General features: G+C 42.7%; 1 protein-coding gene across 1 annotated transcript in view; it reads left to right on the top strand.

The window, feature by feature from the left end:
• Nucleotides 1-20,308, top strand: part of Pde6a (phosphodiesterase 6A) — a 77,929-nt gene that overhangs the window by 42,935 nt on the left and 14,686 nt on the right. Inside the window, 11 exon segments of the mRNA XM_047555906.1 lie at nt 3,490-3,537; nt 5,917-5,947; nt 5,950-6,065; nt 6,580-6,723; nt 9,067-9,132; nt 9,330-9,476; nt 10,472-10,579; nt 12,805-12,914; nt 14,838-14,925; nt 15,094-15,194; nt 15,526-15,633. Coding sequence (XP_047411862.1) covers nt 3,490-3,537; nt 5,917-5,947; nt 5,950-6,065; nt 6,580-6,723; nt 9,067-9,132; nt 9,330-9,476; nt 10,472-10,579; nt 12,805-12,914; nt 14,838-14,925; nt 15,094-15,194; nt 15,526-15,633 — 1,067 coding nt within the window.

The following is a 20,308-nucleotide window of genomic DNA, read 5'->3' as shown; positions in this document are numbered from 1 at the left end:
TGGGGATATAAAAAGGCAGATGAATCAGGTACAGTTTCTCTTCTGAAACCCATAATCAAATGAGGAGATGTCTTTATTATCAGATATTTATACTGCAATGTGAGAAAACCAGGACAGAGAATACAGACTAGGGGACATCTAAATCAGTCTTCATTTCCTAGAGTGTGTTGGTCTGAGTTGAATTTTTGAGATCAGTAGGTCTTAGGCAGGTGGGGGCAGGAAACAGAATTCCAGGTATAGGAAACATCATGTATGTTAGTCAACTTTCCATTATTGTAACAAGAACCTGAGATAATCAGCTTATAAAGAAGAAAGTTTTATTTTGGTTTCTGTCCATGGTTGGTTGGCTCTGTTGCTTTGGGGCCTCTGGTGATGATGTATATCATGGCAGAGAGCTATGGTGGAGCTAAGCTGCTCACCTAGTGGCCAGAAGGCAAAGAAAAGAAAGAGGAGGGGTGGGTCCCACAATCTCCTTCAAGGGCACACCCTCAATATCCACAAGACCTCCCACTAAGTCCCACCTCTTAAAGTTTCCACCACTACCCAGTAACACTGAGTTGGGGACAAAGCCTTTAGCATATTGGTCTTTAGGGGACAATCCATATCCAAACTATGGACAAACAACCTGGGCATAGGAGTTTGGAGGAATGCACTGTGTGCACTTTAGTGTTGCTGGTGTGTCAAGTTTGAGACAGGAAGATAGCAAGACAGGGGACTCCAGAAGGAGAAAGGGGCCAAATAACCGTAGGTCTTGGATGCTCTGTCAAGAGAGTAGGACTTGAATCTACAGGTGATGGCTTTTAAAGCAGGAGACCAGCATAGCTGTTTTTCCTTTTATTTGTTTGGGTTTTGTTGTTGCTGTTTGCAATACTGGAGCTTGAACCCAGGGCTTGGGGCATGCTAGGCAAGTGCTGTGTCACTGAATTACCTCCCCAGCCCTGCCTTTCATTTTAGCAAGATAATGCTGGCAGCTCCATAGAAAATGAATCAGAAGAACTAGGACTGCAGGCAGAGTGACCAGTGTCTAATTCAAGTAAGGGATGATGAGAATCTCAACAAAAGCAGTCACCATGAAGAATTCTGTCGTTACTGCCAGCAGTCACTGAATGCTACAATGAGGCCTTAAAAGATGTTCTCTTTTGATACAACATTCAACAAAGACGAGATGAAAAGGAGATAAGGGGTCTGACCTGATATTGAGAGGGCAAAACTGGCAGAACTTAGTGTTGATGGGAAGCAGAGAGAATGGAAGAGAAAAGTCAGAGCTAATTTCAAGCTTCTAGACTGAGAGTGCCGCCATCAGGTTTGGACGTAAGATGATGAGATCAGTTTTAGACAAAGTGAGATTGAGACATTTTTCAGGAGCAAATGATCAGCACATAGATGAAGGGACAATCCTGATGCTGTGGAGAGAGAGGAGGGATGGAGGTGGAGATTAGGAAGCTATCGGGATCAGGTGGTTCTTTAAACTATGTGTTGAGAGTCACCCAGGGAGACTCAAGGAGCCATGGGTTCAGGGTGCAATGTTGGAGGATTTCAGAACTTCCACAGCAGGTGGAGAAAGGGGTGTGTGTAAATGGGGGAAGCAGGAGGTGTATGCAGACCCAGGAGAGGTAGTGTCATGGAAACCAAGGAAGTAGAAAGCTTCAACAAGGAGAGAGAGCAGTTGGGTGTTGGGGTGCACACCTGTACTCCCAGCTACTCAGGAGGTTGAGGTAGGAGGATTTCGAGTTTAAGGCCAGTCTGGGCCCTTAATTCCGAAACCAGAGGGGCGATAAGGGGGTGAAGGAAAGAGAAACAGATGCACATAGGGTAAAGCTGGGGCCAGGTGGTTCAGCCAAGCCCTGTGAGGCTTGACTGACACCAGAGCTAGCTCAGCATGTTTATTATATAGGTTTTATCATTAGAAGGTTATTTGTGGGAAAGTTTTAGCAGAGCAGGCAGTCTGAAGGACACTGAAAAACTTGTGAGACCTCAAGGTTATCTTGTTATGCCCAGAATTCTCTACCCTTGGGACTTATGTCTGAATCCAAGTTTCCAACTATTAGAGTCACGTGCCTTTGCATGTAACCACCCCTGGCCGGCATTACCATAGCAACTGGGGCATCTTGACCTGCACTTTTGCATCGTCAGCTCCCAGTGCAAACATAGCCATAGGGAATCAGAGACAAGGGTTCCAGTCACTGCTCTCCACGGTGAGACCCTGTCTAAAATAAAATAAAAAGGCCTGGGGATGTAACTCAGTGGTAGAGTGCTTGCCTAGCATGTGCAAGGCCCTGGGTTCAGACTCCAATGCCCAATGCAGGGGGGAAAAAGAAGTAAAAGAGAGGCAGCCAGACCAAATGCAGCAAAATGATCTGGTGAGAAAAGAACTGAAGGTCCCATTAGGCTTGTCAATTAAGAGGTCTTGGTGGCCTGATGAAAGCAAATTTGGTGGCAAAGCGGTGGCAGAAACTAACCTGTGGTCCACTGAGGCATGGAATGGATGGATAGGGAGAAGGTAGAGAAAGCAAGAGAAAGAGGGAGAGCACTGTGGGTGATTGCCATGGAGACCATGCTGGGTGAAGGAAGGATTTCAAGGATGGGAGAGACACAAGCCAGCTTACAGGCTGAGGGAAAAGGTCCTCAGAGAGGTTGCTGACCAGGAGGGAACAATGGCAACGGATGCACTGGGTCCAAGGAGAGACCAGAGGATGACAGAGTGAGTAGCAGTCCTTGGACAGGAGTGGGGCAGCTCAGCCTCTGACATCAGACAGTTCACATCTGTGTTGACGGGAGGGTTGACGCAAGCCCATGTAGTGCCTTTTTGAGGAGTAAAAGAAGACCCTCTTCTCAAGGGATGTCTAGAGTAAGGTCAGGAGTGTGCCTCTGCTAGCAGAGCACAAGCTGGATCTCAGCTGCCAGCTGCCTCTCAGCAGGTGCCTTTGTGCAGTACATACACTATACAACTCACCTGGTGACCATTAGCAGGAGGGATCCGATAAGTGTCATTTGGTCCCTTTCCTAGTCTCTCCTTTCAGAAGAGAAATCTAGCAAAGTAGAACCAAAATTACAACACCTGTCATTTTTTGTTCTACTTTGGGGAAAACCACCTTCCTGCCCAAGAAAGCAGAACAGAACCCAAATGTAAATGAATCAAAGATGTTTCGAGTAGCATTATTATCAGTTTTAAAAAGCAAACCTGGACACAACCCAAATGCCCAACAAAAGGGGAACAACAAAATGAGACATTATTAATAATGGCAGCTTGTACCCTTAACTTTTGCAAAGTTTAAAAATAATCCGAGAATGGAGCAAATCCTACAAAGTAAGGTTTATAAGGTGCCTTTTCTATGCAGTTTCCTCACTTAATGATCCCAAACGATCTCAAGTGTAGCTACCTGTGGAAAAAAAATGTGGACGTTTTTGTCAAGGACACAGTGTTTCTGAGAAGAGCGGGCCCAGCCTTGGGGCTCACTGCAGCCCCCCTTTCCCCCTCACCTCTTTCAGATTTGCAACATCATGAACGCATCTGCCGAGGACACTTTTGCATTTCAGGTAAGTCGTTTTTTATTTGTTCTCTCAGTCACATGGTTTTCCTCTCCATTAGAATTCACCTACTTCCCTGAGAAGCAGTCTAAATGGAGGGAAACCAGGATGGGAAGAAGCCATGTGCCAGTGGAAGTGGGGAGGGAGTTAGCTGGGCCATGTCCAAGGTCCCGTCCTATTTTAACACTCACAGCCTTTGCCTTCTGGCCTCAGGACCTTCACTTACACTGTTCTCTCAGTGACCATCATCTCCTAACCAAATCCTCCGTGTCCTTCAGTCACAATCTCAAATGCTACCACTTCCATGAAGTTTTATTCTGATCTTCCTGGCTGTGTGTAATTTCTTTTTGGAAAGTGCTGTTTAGCTTTCCATTTGACTTTGTCTTTTATCATGTAACAAATGTTTATGGAAGCCATCTTCTGGGCCAGGCTTTGGTACAATGCTATCCCGGCTACCACGGTGGACCAGACAGGCTTGATCTTTGTCTTTATGGGGCTCATGAGAGACACCTGAATGATGGTCAGTAGAAAGGTAGGGGATAGCCGGGTGCGGTAGCCCACACATACTTGTAATCCCAGCGACTCAGGAGGCTGAGGCAGGAGGATCTCAAGTTCAGAGCCAGCCTCAGCAACTTAGCAAGGCACTTTGCAACTCAGCAAGACCCTGTCTCTAAATAAAATATTTTTAAAAAGGGCTGGGGATGTGACTCAGTGGTTAATTGTCCCTGGGTTCAATCCCCAATGGAAAGAAAGAGAGGAGAGGAGAAAGGAGAGACAGGAGAGAGGAAAGAGAGGAGAGGAGAGAGGAGAGAGGAGAGAAAAGAGGAGGGGAGACTCTCAGGAACATGTCCTTGAGGAAATTGTTTGTGCATACAAAAGATGGGAGAAAGCCACAGGAAAGAGATGGCTAATTGGAAGGAATAGAGTTGGCCAGCAAATCTGAGTGAGAGACTGAGAAAGAGGATGACAGATGATTGTGGAGAAGTGGATAGAACGCGGATCGTGCAGGGCCTGGAAGGGCATACCAAAGGGGAGTTTGTCTCCCTTACTATTTCCCCTTATTTCATCTTTTATCATCCTTACTTCTGTCCTGGACTAATTCCTGTCTGTACAATATTGGCTTCCTTTGATCAAGGGTGTTTTCTTCCCTTTCTTGACATCCTCAGCTCTAGATGTCTTGTCAATATTCATTGAATTTAGCATAGTAGTCATAAGAAGAATAAATCATTAACAATCAGGGAACAACTAAGGAAATTAAAAAATGACTCAAGAAAAATCTGTGAATTGTTTTTAACTTTCCAGTTTATTCAAATACAAATAGCAAGTATCATCTTACTACCTTAAGAATCTTGACATTTCAGAAATGGAAGATACCTATTCCAGGAAGCCTTCCTTCACTTCTCTTTTTCCTCTGGCTCCCAGGGGACCATAAAATATGTCAGAGAAATTCCCACATAGCAGTGACATTGCTGATTTACTTTATAGAATATGACCAACCTGAAGTAAATCTGCTTTATTTGCCTTGGTTTCCCCAGCTGGTAGCTTGGTTTCTTGAACATTGTAAATGTTGATGAATCCGTGAAAAAAGAGTCTGGAAATGAGTCCTGTCATCTGTTTGCTAAGTGACAGAAACGAGGCTCCACACAGGCATCCTACAGCTGACCAAGAACCTCATTTGCTCAGCGAGGCACATGCTCTTTCCTATTTGTAGGTGGGAAAGCGGAGGCCCCAAAAAATAAACGCCAAGCCAAAAAGTAACACAGAAAATCAAGTCAAGGGCAAAGAATTACAGAATGTAGCCAGGTGATTCATTCAAAACTATGAAAACCACAGCATTGCTCATTGCTTTTTTTTTTTTTTTTCCCGTGCTGGGGGTTGAACCCAGGGACTCTCTACTACTGAGTCGCACCCCCAAAGCTATTTATTTGAGGCAGGGTCTCACTAAGTTGCTGAGGTTGATCTTGAAGTTGTGATCCTCCTGCCTCAGCCTCCCAAGTGACTGGGATCACAGGCATGTGCCACCACAGCTGACCCAGAATTGCCCTCTGAAGCCAGCAAGTCCCCTGTTGCTATTTCCCATATATGAAAGAGGACCTCAACTTCCCGGCATGTTTCTGCTCACTATTGCTTTCTAGCACACTGCCTGGCACAGAGAGCCCTTAGAGATGGAGACAATGTGACCACCTGGTTTAAGGCACTCCACCAGATGCGCTGTTTGCTCAGCCTCTGTGGCTGATTAAAACCATACAAAACCCAACAAGCTTCATTCACCCTCTTGCCAATCCCTCTCAGTCAGTCAGTCAGGGTCGCATGGCAGCACGGAGTCCATCACAGCTGCCTGTACAGCCCAGAACCAGAGGAGAACCTAAAATCTGCTTCTCTTTTTAGAAAGAGCCTCTGGATGATTCTGGATGGATGATTAAAACGTCCTTTCAATGCCGATTGTGAACAAGAAGGAAGAAATTGTTGGGGTGGCCACGTTCTACAATCGCAAAGACGGGAAGCCCTTTGATGAAATGGATGAGACACTCATGGAGGTATGGCGTTCTGGGAGGTCCCTGTGGCTGTGATTCAGAGTCCGCTTGCTGCCAGGCGTGGCTTTCAGAGCTGCACGGTGCACCATGGTGTGGAGCCTGGCAGCGCCGTGAGATAGAAAGGCCTCCTGAGGCAGCCTCCACCACCACCTTCCTCACTCTCACTGCTGCCCTGCCACGTGTCATCAGGGAGCTCTGCATTTCATTTTTAAACACCATATCTTAGAGCAGAAAGTACAAAGAGTTCATGTATACTCCTCGTCCCCACACAGGCAAAGAAGGGTCCCTTTTTGTTAATTAAGTTCTTACTCAAAATTGATGCTCAATGTCTGTTGATGCTTTGTTAAGGTGCATTTACACCATTACTTTACCTTATCCTCACAGTGGCTCCGCATGGTGGGCAGCACACAACAAACCCATTTTATAGCTGAGTAAAAAGAATCCCAGGGGAGTTTTGCCCTAAGTTAAGATCGGAGCTGGGTGTTCTGTCTCTAATTCTTCCTTTCTTTCTTTTCAGTCATTGACTCAATTCCTGGGCTGGTCTGTCCTAAATCCTGACACCTATGAGTCCATGAACAAACTTGAAAACCGGAAGGATATTTTCCAAGACATTGTAAAATATCATGTGAAGTGTGACAATGAAGAAATTCAGAAAATCTTGGTGCATAATATTCTTTACTTGTTTTCACCTTAATAGAGACTAGCAGAGATGAAGTGAGACTTGAAGTCTACAGAGGCACTGTAGACTTGAAGTCTACTGGGCGTGGGTTTGCTCAGTCATGTCCCTCCAACCTAGCCCAGAGATGTGGCAGCCCTCAGATGATGGATGGATGGATGGATGGATGGATGAGTGCTAGAAGGTGGTGCACACTAACTGTTCTTTGTGGCCTGAAGATAGGTATCCCTTGCAGGGTCATCTCAATCTTGGGCCTGACCCTGACTTAAGAGCTCTAGAAACTCCACTCTTCACTGTATACAGGGTTGACTTTGTACTGGAGACAAGATCAACCAACATAGCCCCTACTATGAAAAGAAGCTTTATCTGATAGACCAATGGACCATGGTCAGTTTCTCAGAGCCTCACTGGGTAGTTAGCTCACATAGAAGAACCAAGAAAGTCACAGAAGGGTTTGGGGAGCAAAGAAGTAGTTTGGAAGGAATAAGGAGTCCTCATCATTTTACAGTTTATAAAGTAAATTCGCATTTGTGCTTTTTTTCCCCCTGGTTCTTAATACAGTGATCTTTTTTGCATTTATCTTTTTTTGGCATTTTATTTATTTATTTTTAATTTTTTACAGACTGCACCTTGCTCTTTTCGTTACTTGTAAGTTATTAGTCCCGTAAGGTAGGCAGGGTAAAGATTTCTATCCTTATTACAAAAATGAAGAAATTAAGGCCCCCAAAGTGGAAAGAACTTGTCCCCAAATCACGTACATTGTGAATAGGTCTCACTTAAGTTTTATCACAATAATGCATAAATTCTCCACCTCTCTCATGAATGGACTATCTCAGGAAGTGATGAACACCCCATCACGAGAGTTATCCACATAGAAGCTGGATGACATGTATCAGGGATACTGTATAGAAGAGTCCTTCCTGGAGTGGGAAACTGGACTAGATGCTTTCAAGGATATGTGAGAATCCGTGAATCATTGTTCCTGAGGTTTTGGTCTTAAAGAGATCAAGGTCTTACGAGTACATTGAGTTAGTCAAATGGTATTGACTATGATGCCCACCTGAGCTCCCAAGACCTTGGCTTATAGACCTCTCAAGTTGAAAAATCACAGGTCAGTGTTCTCAAAGGAAGTTTCTTAAGCTGAGAAGATATTGTGACAAACTGATCATTTAATACCAGTAAGTGGTAAATTCAAGGAGAAAATATCCAGTTTGCATGATTTTCCTCATGGTTTGCTTGACTCAATTCATGTTTCAATCAAATGATGGATATGTGAACCCTATGGAGGTATAACCTCAGTTAACCAGTTGAAAGTCAACAAATTTTACTCTGAGCCAAGAAATCAGAAACAAGTAACTGGGTCCAGATTTCCTGCTCCTCTTGCCTATATGAAAAAAGCCCGGGGAGAGAAGAAACTAGCCTCAAATCACCCAAAGAGAAAGGATCAGGATCATAGCCAAGCCCTCCTTACTCTCAGTCAGTAATTAAAACAATAAAAATATCAGCAGCATTTATTTTGGTGCAGCCTATGTACCACATACCATGCTAAGTGCTTAACATGCATTATTTAATTTAGCTGGATATATTTTGTTTAAAATGACTGACTGGCTTTGGCAGTACATACCAGTAATCCCAACCACCAGGGAGGCTAGGATGGGAGGATCACTTGTCCGAAGCCAGCCTTTGCAATTTAGTAAGACCCTATCTCATTAAAAAACAAAATAAAAGGAAAGAATTGGGCTGTAGCTCAGTAGTAGAGGATCCCTGGGTTCAATCCCTTGTACTGGAAAAAAGTAATAAAAATTACTTAAAAAAATGACCTTGCACAATTGATTTTATGTGTGGGTATTGGGAATTGAACCCAGGGTAGTTTTACCACCCAGCTACATCACCAGCCCTTTTTATTTTTTATTTTGAGACAGCATGTTGCTAAGTTGCTGAGGCTGGCTTCAAACTTTAGATCTTCCTGCCTCAGCCTCCAGAGTTGCTGCATGTGCTACAATGCCTGACTGCACAATCAAATTTTAATTAAACAGTTAAGGAATTTAATTTCCCCCATTTTATAGATGAAGAAACTGAGCTTCAGAGGTATTCAATAACACTGCTAATGAACAGCAGGGCTCAAATTTGGATGCAGGTCTCCACGGCTCCAAAGCCCATGACTTTGAATTTGCTCATCAGTGAATGTTGAATGGCAGTGTCTCTGAGTGGGTGGTTCTGATGCAAAGACTTTGAAGGAAGGGGGATAATGGAAATGGAAAAGTGGAGGCATATTAAGTTTTAAATATAATAACATTTCTTTTTCTCTGCTCTTTTGGGGCCTGGCAGAAAACCAGAGAGGTGTATGGGAAGGAACCATGGGATTGTGAGGAAGAGGAGCTGACTGAGATCCTGGTGAGAAGAACTGGAACAGAACAGGCCCTGTGTATTATCTGCTTAGGGTGCTCCTGAGTGTGTGTGGGTGTCTCTCTACAAAGCATGTTCCTACCTCTCTACTCTGATCCTCCCAGGATAGAAACAGGGTGGTTTGTGGCAGGGGGACCCAGGAACATTTCATATCCCCTAATCACTTGACTCTGTTCCTTATACAGCAGGGAGAGCTGCCAGATGTAGAAAAATATGAAATCAATAAATTCCACTTCAGTGACTTACCCCTCACAGAACTGGAGCTGGTGAAATGTGGGATACAGATGTATTATGAGCTCAAAGTAGTGGAGAAATTCCACATTCCACAAGAGGTGAGATCAAAGCAAACATCTCTGATTTTCCTTTTCCTTTTGTCTTTTTTCTTGCTCAAAAAAAAAAAAAAACCCTTTAATTTGTAAAGTCCCTTTAAAAGAGTGTGCCCTCAGTGTTCGGGATTTAAAGCAGTCTTCATGTTGCATGGTTGAATCATTTATCAGAAAAGAGACACGCTGTTCCTCTGAACTGCAGCTCTTCAGGGCTTTGGCTTCTTGCAGTGGGTTCTGAGCACTGTGTTCTGAAGGCAGTGAATAAATAGATGTCTAACTAGGGTGGGAAATGTGGGCTAAATCCATTTTAATCAGGGCTCTTTCCCTGCAGGATTCCTTATGAATGTTCCCTGAGTCTGGGTGATGGGGAACTGACTGATCAAGAGGGAAGGGAGGTGCGCATGGTGCACAGAATTTCCCAGACTTTGATTAAGGTAGTGGTTCTCAAAGTGTTGCCTTGGACCACCTCAGCACCATCTGACCATCTCAGCACCATCTGACCATCTGAGAAGGTGTCAGAATCACTTTCTCTCTCTCTCTCTCTCTCTCTCTCTCTCTCTCTCTCTCTCTCTCTCTCTCTCACACACACACACACACACACACACACACACACACAACCACACACACATCTAGAACCAATTTTAACAAGCCCTCCAAGGTGATTTTGATGTGCACTCAAGTTGGAGAACCACAGGATTAAAGAACCCTTATTTCTTTTGCTGCTGCTGTAAAGCACCTGTTAGCATCTCTGAGGACAACTGCTCTCTGAGGCACAATTTGGGATCACAGATGGAAGTTTGACCTGTGGGATAAGGGGAATCACTCTCCCTTACTTCGTTTCCGAACAACAGCCATCTTCATAGCATGGAGCAGCCTGCAAAGTGCCTTTGTAGCATTTCCACATCTCTTGCTAGTTCCCACCTCCTAGCACATTCTAGCAATGGAGAGCCCTGTGCACCTGGGCAGGTGTGCACTGCCTGCTGACGTGTGTGTATTCGCAGGCACTGGTGCGATTCATGTACTCCCTGAGTAAGGGCTACCGCAAGATCACCTACCACAACTGGCGGCATGGCTTCAACGTGGGACAGACCATGTTCTCCTTGCTGGTGGTAGGCGGGGCAGGCTGGTTGGCAGGGTGGGAAGACCTGCCTGGGCTGTGGGCTTGGGTCACGTGGGAAAACCTCATGCAGACTCCAGATGGCAGTGACAGCATTGTTATCTTCTGTTGCCTTTTAAGAATTCCAAAAGTAGTACATGCATAAAAGAATCCCAAGAATAAAGAAGCGCAGCAAATGAAACATGAAAAGAAGCTGGTCTGGAGATAACCAAAGCACAAGTCCTTCCAAATTTTCTTTTTGTACACACATGCATACATACACACAGATACCAAAATATGCACACCACTTATTTTGTTTATAACCAATGGAATATTATTCTGTCTTTCATTTGAAAATGCATATTATCACATTCTTCCATTTTATATGTAAATCATATTCTTTTATTACATATGCATACACATATAAAACACATTTCCTATTATATATAACACACTAATTTTACCATTTTAATCAATTTCGCATGTATAATTCAGTGACATTAAGTACTTTCATAATGTCAGGCAACCTTTACCACTAGAACTTTTCATCATTTCAAACCTCTATACCTGTTAAACAATAACTCCAACTCTCCTGTTCCCCAGCCCTGGTAGCCACTATTCTATTTCCTATCTATGAATTTGACTACTCTAGGACCTCATGTAAGTGGAATCACACAGTATTTGTTCTTTTCTGTCTGGCTTATTCCACTTGGCATAGTGCCTTTGAGGCTCATCCATGTTTTAATTTTACAACTGCACAATGCAGTCATCCTTGGTATCCAGTGGGGTTTGTTCTAGGACTCCCCTCTCCACATATACTAAAATCTGTGGACACTCAAGTCCCTTATACATAATAGTGTAGTATTTGCATATATGCTACACACAATTTCCTCTCTAGTTAAATCATCTCTAGTTACATATAATACCTAATAAAATGGAAATATAGATAGCTGGGTGTGATGGCACATGCCCGTAATTCCAGCAATTTGGGAGGCTGTGGCAGGAATATCACAAGTTCCAGGCAAGCCTCAGTAACTTAGCAAGGCCCTAATGAGAACCTGTCTCAAAATAAAATATAAAAAGGGCTGGGGATGTGGCTCAGTGGTTAAGTACACCTGGGTTCAATTCCCAGTACAAAAAAAAAAAAAAAGGAACGAAGAAAAAATAAAGGCTATGTAAATAGTTGTTATACTATAATGTTGAGGGAACAATTACAAGAAAAAAGTCTGTGCATGTTTAGTACAGATGCAGTTTTTTAAAAAATACATATGTTTTTGGTCTCTAGTTGATTGAATCCACAGATGGGTACAGAGAGAAAGATGACTGGTTTTTGTTGTTTAATATACCAAGATTTCTTCACCCAGCACCAAGTTGTGGGTGTGGATGTTGTTTTCAATCTTTCACTGTGACTGACAGTGCTACTGTACCCTTAGGGAGACAGACCTTCATGCATTTGTGTCAGTATTTTGGGTTCAGCGGGTTCCAGCCCTTTATCTTTCCCTGGAAAGTGTTTCCCCATGCAGAGCATGACACAAGTCTGCTCTGGCTCATGCTCTCTGTCCTCATTCCTTTCCCTTCAGGGCTGGAAAGGTCAGGCCAGAGCAGGTGCTGGGGCCTAGAGGCAGGCATGCCAGCCAGGCCACTGCCAGAAGGTGACAAGGACACTGCTTAGATCCAGTTTATTCCATAGGATCAAAGTCAGCATTGACTCTCCAGAACCCTTTCCCAACCTTTTCTCCAACACCAGTACAAACAAGGGTTAACTGTGTGGAGAAGCCTCAGGAAAGGAGGATTCCTCTGGGCCATGCTTAAACCGGTAGACCAGGTTTGGAAGGTTTGTTTTACCAGTCTGGCCACGTTCAGAAACTTTCCAAATCCTGAAACCAGATGGTTTCAAGTTTCTCAAAAATCATCTAGTGCAACACCCTCCACCCTCCGTGTGTAGATTGGGCTACTGAGGCCCAGAAGAGCATGAGCCCTGCTAAGGTCACTTAGTAATAGGGGGCCAGTTCTCCCTGCTTACCTGGGACCATCTAAGTTCCAGTATTGAGAGTTCTACTTCCTGGAAAACTCCTCACCCTGGAGTGAGGTAAACCTCTGCTCACACTATGGAGTAGCACTAGGTCAAGGTCGGACCCATGTGGGTCAGCTCCAGGCTCTCCTCCCTATCTGCCCCCTCTGCCCTACTTCCAGCCCCCTCAATACAGGAGTGACTTGTTCCTCTGATTGCCCTTCCAGACAGGAAAGCTGAAGCGATACTTCACTGACCTAGAGGCCTTGGCCATGGTCACTGCTGCCTTCTGCCATGACATTGACCACAGAGGCACCAACAACCTCTACCAGATGAAGTGAGTCAGCCCTTACTGGCTCCCCTCCCCTTCCCCACTCCTCACCCCAGGACTTATTACCTGGATCTGTATGGCCTCCAAACTGACTGACCAAAGAAAAGGCCCACTGTCCACAACTTCCCACTTCCTCTTGTCCTTGGGATCCTACTCTACTCCTGCGATAGACAGAATAATGACCTCCCAAAGATGTCCACATCCCAAACCCCAGCACATGGGAATATGTTATGTTGACTTACATTCCAAACAGACTTTGCAGCCAGATGTGGTGGTTCACACCTATAACCACGGTGACTTGGGACACTGAGGCAACTTGAGAATTGCAAGTTTGAGGCCAGCCTGGGCAACTTAGTGACCCCATGTCAAAATAAAGTTTTTGAAAGGGATGTAGGTCAGTAATAGAGCACTTGCCTAGCATGTGCAAGGACCTGGATTCAATCCCTAGACTGAAAGGAAAAAAAAAATGGTGGGGAGACTTTGCTGATGTGGTTAAGGAACATGAGATATAGGAATGGTCCAGATGGACCCCTTACAGTCCAAAGGGTCCTTGTAAGAGGGAAGCAAGAGGTCAGAGAGGAGAGAAGATGCTACCCTGCTGGCTTTGAAGGTCAAGGAAAGGAGCCACAAGTGAGAAATGCCAGTGGCTTCTAGAAGCTGGGAAAGGTAAGGAAATAGATTCTCCCCTAGAGTCTCCAGAAGGATGTTTGCCCGGTGGACCATTTTAGACTTCTGAACTCCAAAGCTGAAAGATAATACTTTTTTTTTTATTATTGTTTTCAGACATTAAGTCTGTGGCAGTTTGTTACAGCAGCAATAGGAAACTAGGACATTAAACTCCTGCACTCTCCTCCTTCCCTGTCCTACCTGCTGGCCTAATTTGAGCCAAGATGTTAGTAATCAATAATATTCATTCATTCACCTTGTATTTATAATGCTTCTCATGTGGTTGGCAAACTATGCTAGCCAAAGGAAGTACTATGGTGAGCAAAATACACAGTGCCTGTCCTCAGAGCACTTACATTCCAGTCAGCCTCTGGAGTTTGGTCTTTTAAGCATGGTCTTGATGGTTCCTCCTGATCACCCTGTGGGCTGGACAGAGTAGGGACTAGTGTTATCCCCATGATACTGGTGAGGAAATAGAGGCCTGTAACTCATCAATAAGCATTAGGATTCCCTCTTCTCTGAGTCTTTTCAATATGTTCCATGCTGCTCCAAGGGTAGAGATTGTGTTTACAGTTTACACTGTGGGAATCTAAGTTCTGAGATCAGTGCTTTCACACAGTAAATATTCAACAAATATTTACTAAATTTGAAAACGAACATGGACTGGGGTTGTGGCTCAGTGGTAGAGTGCTTCCCTAGCACGTGTGAGGCACTGGGTTCGATCCTCAGCACCACATATAAATAATGAATAAAATAAAGGTCTATCAACATCTAAAAAAAATTTTTTTTAAATGAACAAACACACCACTGGTGGGAATTAAGTGGCTTCCCCTTAGGAATGGAGGACCAGGGTCTTGCTGATCTTCAAAGTGTGGTCCAGTGCCAGAATGAATGGAAAGCTTCAGGGGATGCATAAGTCTCTGCAACTGCCTATGGTATTATGTGTATGTGGTGTGTGTGTGTGTGTGTGTGTGTGTGTGTGCCTTTTCCACACTGCTCAGCCGAGTCTCTGAAGAGTCCAGAGCCAGAGGAGGGTCAGAATTACCTATGGAGAAAGCTTAAGACAGAGCCAGGAGACGATGTCTAGTCCTAATTTTCTATTGCTCACTCTGCAAGGACCTGTGCAAAATCTTTCTCAATCTTGAACTTCAACTGTTCTGCTTGCAGATTTAGGAGATGTTAGGACTGAATAATAAAGTCTTTAACCTTCATCTTGGCTGTTCCATGTTGATTCCCTCTTTTTTTCTCTCTCTTCTCTCTCAGATCCCAGAACCCACTGGCCAAGCTCCATGGGTCCTCCATCTTGGAAAGACATCACCTGGAGTTTGGCAAAACACTGCTGAGAGATGAGGTAGGATGGGACTGAGGCTTCATCTTAGAAGAAGCCCAAGCATGCCCAGGCAGCCCTACTTCCATTGGCCTAGGCTGCCATTAACTCCCACCATCTAGGGTGGTTGCTGGGAGGTGGCTTACTACCACCAGCATTGTTTCCTATATCTCCCTTTCCTTTTATCTTTAGAGTCTGAATATCTTTCAAAACCTCAACCGCCGACAGCATGAGCACGCAATCCACATGATGGACATTGCAATCATTGCCACAGACCTTGCCCTGTACTTCAAGTTGGTATTTTTTCTTCTCACTTAAATAATAAGACAAATGATTACAATAACAATAACATAGTTGCAATTGATCTTTACTACAAACCTGTGAGTTATCATCCCTCTCATCCTGTGGATGAGGACTCTGAGATCCAAGGTAGGAGATTTGCTAAAATCTGATAGCAAATCAGTACAAAGTCTGGGTTGGAACCTGTCTTTACTACCAGCCATGGTTCTAGTTTAGTTAAGAATGTCCGTTTCTCAGTCCCCATCTGAAAGGAACAGCATTAGCAGCAGAGGTATTGCCTTATTCTAAGACTTGCTTCCTTTAACAAACTGGTGTGTTTTGTAGGAAAAGGACGATGTTCCAGAAGATTGTGGATCAGTCCAAGACATATGAAAATGAACAGGAATGGACACAATACATGATGTTGGAGCAGACACGGAAGGAAATCGTTATGTGAGTTGAAACAGGGGTTAAGCCCTGACCCTCATCAGCTGGGGTTGTGAGGTGGGAGGTTGCACTGGTAGCCTTTGCTACTCTCAAAAGAGCTGGGACACCTTCCATTTTGGAGTCCTCCAGTATATGGGGGCGGGGGGTTATGCCCAAACCAAATAGCACAAGTTATGATAGAAGTTTAGTCTTTATTTTAGCACTAAAAATACAAAGAAACCATACCATTTATTTCTCTGTATGCAAAAAGTATGATATTTGAAGTAGTTTAATCATAAAACATAGGATTTAGGTGGTAAAGTGATATAACTTTTAAGTTTTTGATAAAACAAAAAAAAGCCATTATACTATAAATGGTTTAAGTGATAGTTATATGTCATTTAAAATATGTAGGCTTGAGCAAGGCACAGTGGCACACACCTGAAATCCCACCCAACTGCTCGTGAGGCTGAGGCAGGGGGATCACAAGTTCAAAACCAGCCTCAGCAGAGGCCCTAAGCAACTTAGTGACACCCTGTCTCAAAATAAAAAATAAAAAGGACTGGGGATGTAGCTCAGTGGTAAAGTGCCCTGGGTTCACTCCCCAGTACAAAAAAATAAATAAAATAAAACATATAGGTTTAATTTTTTAGGTGTTCCTTTATATGTGACGATGACCTGCCATATTGTTGTGCTATCCACAAATTAGTTTTATGATTTGTATGAAATTCATAGTGCATGCATGTACTGGCAGTGGAGTCTGTAATGGGACTCCATGTTTTAAGTTTTTGGTGAGTATCTCCTTTTGATTCTCACAACATGCTTCTGTGATTCACCTCTATTGATGATGAGGTGAGAAGTGTAGATTTGTGGCCTTTTTGTAAATATGTAGCTCAAGCCAAATGGTTCTTGCTTCTCTTTGATGGGTCCACAGTATCGATGTTGGTAATCAAGAAAAGTCTCAAGGGAAGATCACCCAGATCCCAAGGAAGCATTTCCTTGTTTATTTATCCCCACAGTCCTTCTGTGGAAATGAGCTGTGATTAAGTCACAAGCACTGCAAACTTCTGCACATAGAAGAGACAGCCACTGGGACAGGGAAAGTAGTGCAAGAGGCAAGATGCTCCTGCTGCAGCCCTTTAGTTGTCCAGTCAGGCCTCTTGCAAGGTTCCCTGATCCTGCAGAGCAGCGTGACATGCTCCCACTCAACAAGGATGCATATTCATGTTGTGACTCCTCCCAGGAAGACCAGGAGCTGCCCCATCAGACATTTCAAAATGGCACCACAGAAGAATTGAATTGGTGGAAGGAACACACTGGTCTTTTGGGTGTGCTTGGGATGGTCATAAGATTAGGAAGTTATCTATTCTCCTAATTAGGTATTCATTTAAAGTTATTCCAAGAAAAATACCTACTGTGCTTTGGGAGGAATTAGGAAGTTGATTCCAAAAGTCTCATGAAGAATAAGTACACAGCAATAGAAAGTTCTGAACTAGAACAGTAATAAGGCAGTTCAGTCCTAGGCATGAGTAAGTGGTCAGGTCAATGGAACACACTTAAAAGATTATGCATGTGTTAAAAATAGATCTTCTACCAATGGAGAAAGGCATAAGTTCATAAAGTGTGCTGAGTTTTTAAATAATGAGGGAAAGAGAGAGGAGATGGGAGAAGTATGAGAGAATTAAAAAGAATAATTTCAGAGTGAGTTGCTCTATGTATGATCTGAAATTCACATCATAAAAATAGGTGGATAGATTTGATGACATGAAAATTAAGAATTTCCTCACAAAACACACAAAAATTCAAGGCCAAAGTCAGAATGCAAGTGATAAGTGGTAAAAATATTTTGCAACTCTTCTAACAGAAAAAAAAAAAAAAGAACTAATTTCCTCAGTAAAGTGTTAATACAATTCAAGAAAGACTAACCCAATCGAAAATGGTCAAAAGGCATGAATGGACGTTTCCAGAAAACTTGTTTTCAGAGGGATGAAAACCAATGAAAAATGACTACCTTACTGGAGAGAAGTTCAAAACACAACTACAGCAAATTCCAAGTTCTCTCCCCCTTCTTGGCAAAGATGAAAATGTTTGATCTACTGTGTTTGCCAGAGCCAGGGAAAACAGGCAATCTCATTCACTATGGTGGAAGTATAAAAGAGGCACAGTCCTTATGGAGGACAATGGACAGTACCATCAAAATTGCAAATGACCTACTCTTCAACCCAGCAATCCCACATATTTCCCCACCAGGTATTCACCCTCATGTGCACCAAAGAGCACATACATGCCGGCGTGGTGATGCATGCCTCTAATCCCAGCAACTCTGGAGTTTAAGGCAGGAGGATTGCAAATTTGAGGCCAGTCTCAACAACTTAGTGAGACCCTGTCTCAAATTTTAAAATAAAAAGGGCCGGGAATGTGGCACAGTGGCTAAGCGCCCCTGGGTTTTATACCCAGTATCTTAAAAAAAAAAAAAAATATATATATATATATATGTATATGTATATATATATATATATCTAAAAATATGTATATATGTACATATATATATACTCAGACTTTATATAGATATATAAAGTCATTCATTGCCACATGATTTGTATTCACAGAAAATATTGAAAAAAATCCTAAGTACCCATCAACTGGTGCCCAATTACAGAAGTTACAGTGTATTCCTACAAAGGAATGTCATACAACATTTGCAAAGAAATGTCATATAAAAGATATGATGTTTAATTTTTCTCAAAAGTCAGGAGCAGGACTTCAGTTGTAAACATCAAGGTAGTCTTAAGCAGAAGTCTTCAGGCTGAGACACACATATACCCAAGGGAACCCAAAACCTTCGAACGTGTATGGGCATTGACAGTCTTAAGGGAATCAGTGTTCTCTTTCTTAATACTAATCACTCTGAGAATGCAGAAGCACAGTGAGTGTGGTATTCCCTCCTTTCCTCCCACTTTACCAAAAGAAAGTGGATGATACTAGGTGGTGATACAAGGGATGGAACCCAGGGCCTGCAAGCATACCAAGCAAGTGTTCCACCACCAAGTCACATGTGAAGCCATAATTTTACACTTTCTTGTAGTGCATTGGCCCAGTACAAAAATCTTTGGGTCATCAAACAGAGATATTATTTGAAATACTGGTCCCTTTTTAAGTTTAAATTTTATTATTATTTTTTGTACTGGGAATTGAACCCAGGAGCACTTTACCACTGAGCTACATACCCAGACCTTTTTATTTTTTATTTTGAGACAGGATCTTGCTAAGTTGCTTAGGGCCTCGCTAAGTGGCTGAGGCTGGTTTCAAATTTGTGATCCTCCTGTCTTAGCCTCCCTAGTTGCTGGGATTACAGGCATACACCCAGCCTAAACTTTCATTGTTGCTTTATCTAAAATATTGTAAAAGCAATATGAGCTATCAAGAATGGAGGATTTTGTCTTGGGCTATACTTTGAGTTGGCAGGATCAAAGGCATCTTTCATTTAAAATCATAGTTCCATTAATAATCATAATTCTTTCAGAGAACATATCACTGACGAGGGACCATAATATTAGAGAAAAAAATTACATCAGGATAAGTACTGAAGGTGGCAGTTCCTGATTTTATCCAGGCTTCTATCTACCTTCTATAGCTATGTGTCTTAGCTTTCTGTTATTACAACCAAATACCTGAGATAATCAACGAAAAAAGAGGAAAGGTTTATCTTGGCTCATGGTTTCAGAGTTTAGAATCCATGGTCTATTAGACCTGCTGCTTCGCACCTGTGGTGGCACAGTATATCATGTGGTAATGCATGGCAGAGGAGGCCTATTTACCTCACAGTGGCCAGGAAGCAGAAGGACCAGTTACAATTCCCATTCAAGTGCATGCCATCACTATCTCTCTTCTGACTATCTTCTGTTTGCATGTCTGTTCATCTACCAAATTTACCTACATACCTGTTCATCTTTCTACCTCTACCTTCCTTAGAATTAAAAATAAAAGATAAAAATAAAAGAAAAAACCTTAAAAATTAAAGATAAAGTGGGCATAATCAGGAGGCATTCTAATATGCTTATTTGAGTTGAAAATGAAGTCAAATTCTTTCTGAGAGAAACAAACCTGATTTGGCTGCTTTAGTGACAGTTAAAGGCGGGCATTTCCTATGATGTTGTATGGCAAATGTTTTCATAAATTAAATAAGTGAAACCTGCAATTTCAAAGTCTTGAAGAAAACAATTGAAACTCATTATAAGATAAAAGCATTCTATTAAAAAACACTGGAAAGATATGTTAAAATTAATGTTTTAATTTACCTAACCCATTCTCAGTGTCTACAACTAACCCAAGTGTTGCTGAGAAAATGTCAGGGGTGTTATATGAAAAGTCTTGGCTAAATCTTCATGGCACACTTCCCAGAAATTAAAGAAGTGAAAGATTCTTAAGCTTGCTTTTAGTGAAATGAAAAGAGAACATAATTGGATTGCCAACCGATAGGTCATTCAACGGAATGATCACAGTATAATTTTTTAACAGTTAACTTGGAAGAATTCAAAGAATTGAGTGACATTGTTGTAACTAAACTCCATTTCCAGGGGTTTTAAGTACTTGCATTTATAAAAATGAAAAATGGGCATAAAATAGATGCTGATTCTATTTCAGTCTAGCAATAAGAAGTATTCATTCCTTAACTGATTGTTAAAAAAAATAACTCTATCCT

This window comes from Sciurus carolinensis, chromosome 6 (genome assembly GCF_902686445.1).
Source record: "Sciurus carolinensis chromosome 6, mSciCar1.2, whole genome shotgun sequence".
Taxonomy (NCBI): domain Eukaryota; kingdom Metazoa; phylum Chordata; class Mammalia; order Rodentia; family Sciuridae; genus Sciurus; species Sciurus carolinensis.
Note: the sequence above shows the minus strand (reverse complement) of the source record. Positions and strands in the feature narration are given on the sequence as shown.